At 48.2% G+C, this 8,532-nt stretch overlaps 1 protein-coding gene across 1 annotated transcript in view; it reads right to left on the bottom strand.

Moving 5' to 3' along the window:
• Positions 1–1,688: 1,688 nt before the first annotated feature.
• Positions 1,689–8,532, bottom strand: part of TNFRSF1B (TNF receptor superfamily member 1B) — a 41,267-nt gene continuing 34,423 nt past the window's right edge. The window contains exons 9-10 of the mRNA XM_055001968.1: positions 7,055–7,292; positions 1,689–3,578 (exon numbers count right to left, since the gene is read on the bottom strand). Coding sequence (XP_054857943.1) covers positions 3,298–3,578; positions 7,055–7,292 — 519 coding nt within the window. The 3' untranslated portion in view covers positions 1,689–3,297. The remainder of the gene's footprint in view (positions 3,579–7,054; positions 7,293–8,532) is intronic.

Raw genomic sequence — 8,532 nt, 5'->3', positions numbered from 1 at the left:
TAGGGCAAGGCGGCGGGACGAGCGCAGAGCGATCGATCGGCTCGCCTAGTCCAGCGCTGGGCCGTCTGAGGGACCGGGGACCATGGAGACAGAGGCTAGAGCGACGCACATGCGACTTGCTCCCCCCTCCCCGCTTCATAGAGCCACCGAAGGATGAAGGAGGGGGAGTCAAAGGGCACCGGAAGTGCCTCTTAGGACTTCTTTGACGCTCTTTTTTTCCCCTGCCTCTATGACCAGCTAAGACTTCCGCTGTGAAAGGGAAGGGAGGGGCTTTAGGCTTTGGACTTTCAATGCCAAACGGAGGGGATGACCTAGATGCGGAAGCGTGATCATAGAATGGATGGTGCGTAGAGCGGAAACCAGAGAGTCGCCTTGGACAGGGAAAGAGTCGGATAGAAAGGCCCGTAGGATTTGGTTTACTGGGAAAGTTGCCAACTTCCAGGTGGGGCCTGGCAATCTCCCGGAATTATAATTGACCTCCAGACAACACAGATCAGTTCCCCTGGAGGGGGAAATGATACTTTTTGTGCGGTTGCCAGGGGGCGGCTGGAGATCTCCCGGAATTACAACTGATCTCCAGACCGAGAGATAGGTCCCCATGGCTGATTTTAGAGGATGGCATTATACCCCACTGAGGTCTCTCCCCAAAAACTCCAGGAATTTTCCAACTAGAGTTGGCAATCATTTCCGAGGTTTTTTGGGTTGGGGGGGGGGGGTACCTTGCTTGCCAATGTTAGTATGAACTGCAAAAACTGCAAAGGAAAAAAATTTACCTGTGGAACTCATAGGGTTGCCAACTCCAGGTTAGGAAATTCCTGGATATTTGAGAGGTCTGAGCAGGGCGAGGTTATTCCTTTTTTTCCAAGCATCTAAATACAACATGGTAAGCGTTTGGAAAGCCCAAGCCCTGTCCAATATGCATTGTGTGGTGGGAAGACAGCAATAGCCGAGTCTCATCAGATCTTGGAAGTTAAGCAAGGTCCATGCCCCGGGAAGACCGAGGAAGACGGGGGTTGCTCTGCAGAGAAAGGCATGGCAACCCATCTCTGCGCCTCACTCGCCTTGAAATCCCCTTGATGGGGTCACCAGGAATCAGTTGACGGTACTCACATACCTATACTGCATATGCACTTTGTAGCATGATGTTTAAATATTTGTGGGAAATGAGGAAGACTTTTAATAGCTAGCATTCTGAAACAAAACAAAGGGAGGGTTCCCCTCCCCCCCCCATTACTTCCAATTTTTTTGGAATTTTTTACATCTATATTTCCCCCTCCCTCCCCCTTCCAGTCTTTGATACTGAACATCCAGGCTTATGGAGAACTACAGAGAACTCAAAAATTTGCACTCCATTTTGCAACATGCACTTTTGTGATATTTTGCTATTACATGACTTTGCTTTTTGAAAACATGAACACACATGACGCTGCCCAATCAGATCATCAGTCCTTCAAGGTCAATATTGTCTACTCAGACTGGCAGCAGCTCTTCAGGTTCTCACACCAAGGTCTTTCACCCCACCTGGTCTTTTTCAGTGGAGCTGCTGGGGATTGAACCTGGGACCTTCTGTGTGGAAAGCAGCTGCTCTGCCACTGAGCCCCACAGCCCCTCTACTTTTGGGATTTGTCTGTGGACCAACACAGCTGCTCACAACCAATGCTGCTAGAAGTCACCACACAACAAAAAGAAACATGGTATCTTTTATTTTATTTACAGCAGTAGGCTTGACCATACAGATTTTGACACAGCCTCTTAGGAGAAGGCGTTAATTAGTTTACAAGCTTGGATGCCCTACCAGAATTCCACAGACACTGGCAAGATTTCTGAGGTAGAACCCATGGCAAAAAAAAGAGGAAAGATGGCTAAGCTGGGCAAAATTATATTGTCACTTCACAGTAGCTGTCAGCACCAGGGAGACCCACTTGCTGTCCGAAATCCTAGAACTGATTATCAGCCATTTAGGGTCACTCAAAATCAAAGTTAGAAAGAGATTCCACATCTCAGGAAACAAGCAGTGTGTTCAGAAAGCAAAAGAAACTTCCTCACAAAGGGTTAGATCTGACCAGTTTTTCTGCTGGTAAAAAAAGAAAGTGGGATCATCTTTAAACCCATTTTCACACGTCTTTTCCCCCTCGCGCAAAATTATGCAAAACTCACAGAACGATGGCGTCTTCATGGCGCGATTTCCCTTCATGACTCCGCTTCATGGCGTTACTTCTGATGTCATCACGCCACGAAACAGAGTCATGACGGGAAATCACGCCATAAAGACGCCATCATTCCGTGAGTTTTGCACGATTTTGCATGAGAGGGGAAAACGTGTGGAAACAGCCCAGGAAAAGTTTATGACGTGGGATCTGCATGTATGTGGAAAAGGTACTGTATTAAGTTGGGGCATGGGATAAGATTGAGTGAAAACGCTGACGGGATCCAACCTGAAATCTTTGGGGTAACCCGATGCAAAGGAGAACAGCAGTGAGTTCTGTTGAAGGACTGCAGCAGAGAAGAAATTGGTCTTTCATGCTACGGTTGGGGTCTTCCCAGAGGCACCTAGTTAGCTCTTCTTGGAAAACAAGAGTGCTGAACTAGATGGACCTCTGGTCAGATCCAGTATGGCTGTTCTTATAAAGGCTGATTCCGCACACGTTGGATAATGCATTTTATCAATTGTTTGAGGTGGATTTTTTGTTCCGCACACGAAAAAATCTGTTCCAAATGATCTATAAAGAGGATTGGAAGTGCATTATCCAATGTGTGCGGAATCACTTAGTGGCTGCATCAATCAATGGCTGTTAACCCAGAAAACTCAATGAAACCTCCATGCTTAGAGATAGTCTATCTCTGAATACCTGATGTGGGGCATAAACAGCAAGGGAGGTCTTGAGCCTCCATACCCTGTTTGTGCCCTTCCTGGAAGCATGTGGGTAGCCACTATTAGAAACAGGATGCTGGAATAGTTGGGCCTTTGGTGTGGTCCGGCAGATGAGGTTCATAGGTGTAGGGAATTTTTTGGCAATTGCTCTCATCCCATACCTGCAAGACCCTTTCCAACATCCTCTCTCCTACACAACTGTTAACAAGTACAGTGTCCTTGCCAATGCTCCTTTTCATCTGGTCACCCACAAAAATCTCAGCACGAAAATGCTTCCAACAGCATTTCGTTGTGCTAGGAACAGCTGAGATCCACTGGTCCCTGCAAAGGTCCCTAACAGATCTGTAACAAAGCACATGCTTGCTTCAGACAAAACCGTCCCGTTCCTCAGCTGCTCTCCCTGGGTCTCTGGCAGATCCATTTCTTCACCTGGTTTTCATTCCGACATCTTGGATGCTCATCGGAAGTGGCTTGCCCTCTTCGTAGGCAAACGTGTCCATGTTGTCCTCCTCAACTTCTACAGCGGTTTGCTTTCCGGCCTCTCTTTGGACGGGGCTTTCTTCTTTGGACAGGGGAACCTCTTCTCGCACCAAAGCATCTGCATCAGCTGGACCGTTCAGCGACAGCAGCTGCAAGCTGTGGTCCGAATTGCAAACCTTGACCACGCAGCTTATATTCACATGCGTGCCCCCACTGCCAGTTTGCTCTGGGGAAGGAAGAAATGGAGAAGGAGAAGAAGACGGAGGAGAAGGAGAAGAAGGAAGAAAACAAAAACAGTGGGTTAAAAAATTTCTTTCTCTCTCTCTGAACCCTTGTAGATCATCTGCCTCCATCACTTTCCAGACAACTTCATGCATCTGACAAAAGATGAAACTATATATTACAAATAAATATAAATAACACTTCTTTTTCTAAGTGTGGGCAAGGGGTAACTGCTTAAATTGGTGGTGCATCTGTAAACCTCCTGCCGTGTTGTGGACCAAAAACAAAGCAAAAAAAAATTGAGATGTTTACTTGCTTAAGAGGAGGAGCCAATGTCCTACCAACTGTGGGTAACTGTGTTGGTCTGTAGTAGAAGAGCAAGATTATGGTCCAGTAGCACTGCAGAGACCTCTAAGGTGCTACTGCACCTGAATCTTAGAGTCTCTCTACATGCGACATCTGACTCGTGAAGAACACGTGTCGGGAGATGGAATGGTATCTGGGAAGGGTAGTTTAAAAAGACAGAGCGCCGGCAGCAGGGCAAAGGCTTTGCTATACACTGGAGCTGTGTGAAGGGGCTGTGAAATGCCAGAAGGGAAACTTCAGCCTATTATAACCTCTCCAGGTCCAAGCCCGGCTCTGGAAGGCAGCTCCAGCCCATTTCCATTCCTGGCTGCTCTCTGGTTGCCATCCCACACAGTTTTAGACTGGAGAGGTGAAATTCAAGGAGCCTTCCCCGAGGCAAAGATGAAATTAACAAACCCTCTGAGGAGCGATCTCCGCCAGCTCTGTCTTTTAAAACTATGCGTCCCGGCAAACATTGCATCTCCCTACACTTGATGAACATACGCTGAGGCACCTTCCGTAGAGAGACTCTTAAACTACCACCAATACATTGGTCTCTAAGGTGCTACCGGACCTGTATCTTGGTATACTACCAATATGAGAGCCTTGCGATTCGAGGTAGAGTTTGAATGCAAAGTGCGGGGGTGAGCCATGAAATGTAAATACTAAAATAATATGTGCACCTTTTGTTTTCCAGTTTGATTTGGGAAATCCCATCTCTCTCTGGCTGGTTGATATGCTGGGTGGGGTGGGCTCTGCTCCCAGCAGCCAGAAACCAAGGCACAGAATGGTGGGTGGGGCTGGCCATGATTGCTGGTGCATGCTGGTAGTGAAAGGCACAGCCATGCACTATTGATGCCTCTAAGGCAAAGCACTGGGGGGGGGATTAGGAATGGAGAACCAGCCGTGATGCAGGGAGTGTAGCATCATTTTCTTGCCTGCAGTCCCAAATGCTTTTGCAAACTTGGAGGAGGGGGGATGGAAGTGGCAGAGAGCAGGAAATGTTTCAGTGGAAAAACTGAGAGTGGGGGAAAGTACCCAGGCACACCCCGTCCCATTTCCCTGCTCCGAGCCATCTCAAAACTGCTTTCTCCTAGGCAATTGGGGTCACCAGGGTTTTGTTATTTGCCTTTCTCTCTGACATGTTTCATTTCAGATCCATGAAGTGGTCTGGAAACTTTTTGTTTCTAAGGCTAGGCAGAAAAGAAATAAAAATCTCAGATTTTTTCCCCCTGCCAGCTGTACTTCTGCAAATGCCAAACTTTCCTGACTGAATCAGGCAGCTGACAAAGTCATCTTGCTGGGGGGGGGGGGCATAGGCTTGCCAGCCTCCAGGTGGTGACTGGAGATCTCCCGGAATTACAACTGATCTCCAGGCCTCGGAGATCAGTTCCTCTGGAGAAAATGGCTGCTTTGGCAAGTGGACACTATGGCATTATACCCTGTTGGGGTCTCTCCCCTCCCCAAACCCCCGGCTCCACCCCCCAGATCTCCAGGAATTTTCCAGCCTGGAGCTGGCAACCCTAGGGGGGCACTATTTGTTCTCATTGTAGTCCCCCATCTATCAAACCACGGAGGACTCTCTACCCGTCATGCTGTTTCCAAAGGGCCTCAGCGAGGTACCAGAGGGAATCTACACAATAAGGTGCTAAGACTAGTACTAGAATTTGGGGAGTACCAATGAACCTGGCCCTGACCTGGATAGCCCAAGCTAGCCTGATCTCATCACATCTTGAAAGCTAAGCAGGGTCAGCCTTGATTAGTAATTGAATGGGAGATCTCCAAAGAAAACCAGGGTCGCTATGCAGAGGCGGGCAATAGCAAACCACCTCTGTTAGTCTCTTGCCATGAAAACCCCACCGGGGGTCACCATAAGGTGGCTACAACTTGATGGCACTTTTCACCACCACCACCAACGAAGCTGATGGGCGGTAGATTTCAGGGCAGACAAAAGGAAATACTTCTTTACTAAATGAGTGATTAAATCTCACTGTGATTAAAACATAGGACACATTTTCTAGCAGAGCTTCGAACCCATTGAGATTAGGATCTTACTTTAAAAGAAAAGAAACATGATTAGAGGGAAACTGAATGTTGCCCGTTCTGTGTTTCTTCTGTGTTGCTGCGGGATCACATCCTATGTACATTGCTCATTATGGGACGAAGGGGAAGAGAATGCTTGGCACATGGCTGCTATCCATGGCAGCCATGTTTGGTGTAGTGTTTAAGAGCACGGGACTCTAATCTGGAAAGCCGTGTTTAATTCCCCACTCCTCCACTTGTAGCCAGCTGGGTGACCTTGGGTCAGTCACAGCTCTCTCAAAGCTCTCTCAGCCCCACCCACCTCACAGGGTGATTGCCGTGAGAAGAGCCAGTTTGGTATAGTGGTTAAGAGTGGTGGGACTCTAATCTGGAGAGCCGGGTTTGATTCCCCACTCCTCCACTTGTAGCCAGCTGGGTGACCTTGGGTCAGTCACAGCTCTCTCAGAGCTCTCTCAGCTCCACCCACCTCACAGGGTGATTGTTGTTGGGGAGATAATGATAACTTACTTTGTAAACCGCTCTGAGTGGATGTTAAGTTATCCTGAAGGGCGGTATATAAATCAAATAACGTTGTATTGTCGAAGGCTTTCACGGCCGGAGAACGATGGTTGTTGTGGCCTTTCCGTGCTGCATAGCCATGGTCTTGGCACTGTAGTTCCTGAGATCTCTGTCTTTTGGTGCTACACCTCTGAAGATGCCAGTCACAGCTGCTGGCAAAACGTCAGGAACTACAGTGCCAAGACCACGGCTATGCAGCCCGGAAAGTCCACAACAACCAAATAATGTTGTTGTTGTTGTTGTTGTTGTTGTTGTTGTTGTTATATAATAAAGGGAACCTTCACACCCAGAGGCAGTAAACCTGTGACTATCGGTGCCAGAAGACAATGTCAGAGGAAGGCTTGCCCTCTATGCCCAGTTGTTGGCCCTCCAGAGTAACTGATGTGCCACCGTTTGTGATAGGACGCTGGACTAGAGGGACCGCTGGTGTGATCTGGCAAGGCTCTTCTGATGTCTTATGGTGTCTCAGCTAAATTTGTACAGTAAAAGAAAAAAAATAATAAACCGCCGCCACCCAAAAGAGCAGTCCCTTACTTGAGTTTGTCCCGCCGTGGTACATGCAGCTGTTCGTCGGAGACGATCTTTGTGGACTTCTTTCTCCTTCTGTGTTGAAATCATCCACCTCGCTGATTCCGCTGCTTTTGTCCGATGCAAGTGGGTGATCCAAGGAGCCGCTGCTCGACGTGGAAGTCTGCAAGAGGTTCTCCTCCTCCTGCCTCTCTGTGCCAGAGACCCGAGGCCACACGTCAGATCCCTTTCCGGTGGATGATGGCTGGAAAGGACATGGAAAATCTGCCTGTCAGGGCTGCATTCAACAAGGACGTTTCCACACGTCTTACCTGCCTGTGGAACAACGCGCGAAAGACCCAGAAGACACCGTCTTCTTGCGCAAAATCACGCCAGGAAGACGCTGTTATCTGGGAGTTTTGTCAGAAGGAGGCATTCCTGATGTTTAAAAAAATCACCTCAGGGACACCTTTTTGGACTCCATTTCCACGGTAGCTGGGGGTTCCATATTGCCACCAACTCCTGGGCCGTTTCCACACAGCTTACCTGCCTGCGGAACATCGCACAAAAGACCCGGAAGACACCGTCTTCTTGCACAAAATCACGCCAGGAAGACGCTGTTATCTGGGAGTTTTGTCAGAAGGAGGCATTCCTGATGTTTAAAAAAATCACCTCAGGGACACCTTCTTTTTGGACTCCATTTCCACTGTAGCTGGGGGTTCCATATTGCCACCAACTTCTGAGCCGTTTCCACACGGCTTACCTTGTTCTGGAAAACAGCGAAATCTTGCACGAAATCACGAGAGAAGACGCTGTTATCGTGCGAGAAGACGCGATAACAGCGTCTTCTCGCGAGATTTCACGCGAGATTTCGCTGTTTTCCGGAACAAGGTAAGCCATGTGGAAACGGCCCTGGGCTGTTAAAATTTGGATCTGGCCATAGCACAGGGATAGGAGAAGAGGTTACTCTTCTTCTCTGTATAGTTTCCCAGGAACCTTAAACCCTGATAAGGAAAACAAAAACTCAGCCCTGTAGGACTTTAAAGATGAACACCAGAGCTTCACATGGAGCCTGGGAACAAACAGGAATCCAGCGATAACCTTCCAACGCTGCCCTAAAACAGGTCACGGCAACTAGTATGTTGGATCTCAGCCTCGGCATTCTGAGGCTGATCTCATACCAGCTCATTTCCTGGAGTCTGTTCTGGGAATAGTTTCGTCAACAAGACTAAGAGAGAAAAGCAATGTTCGATGTGCCTCCTCTGAGTTGAGAAAGCAGGTTATTCATTAAAGAAGGATATACAGCAGAACTGCACTTTAATTGCAGCTCTTTGGACTGAATTTAAAATGTGTCCTGAACAACAGCCCAAGGAAAGGTTGGAGGGAGAGGGGCTACCAAATCCTTCCCTTTTCAGTCCTCCTTCTTTAACCAGCCTGTTACTTATGGCCAGGGCTTTTTTTCTGGGAAAAGAGGTGGTGGAACTCAGTGGTGGAACTCAGGACCG

Source organism: Eublepharis macularius, chromosome 17, assembly GCF_028583425.1.
Source record: "Eublepharis macularius isolate TG4126 chromosome 17, MPM_Emac_v1.0, whole genome shotgun sequence".
In the NCBI taxonomy this organism is placed as follows: domain Eukaryota; kingdom Metazoa; phylum Chordata; class Lepidosauria; order Squamata; family Eublepharidae; genus Eublepharis; species Eublepharis macularius.
This window is presented reverse-complemented; position numbering and strand designations above follow the sequence as displayed.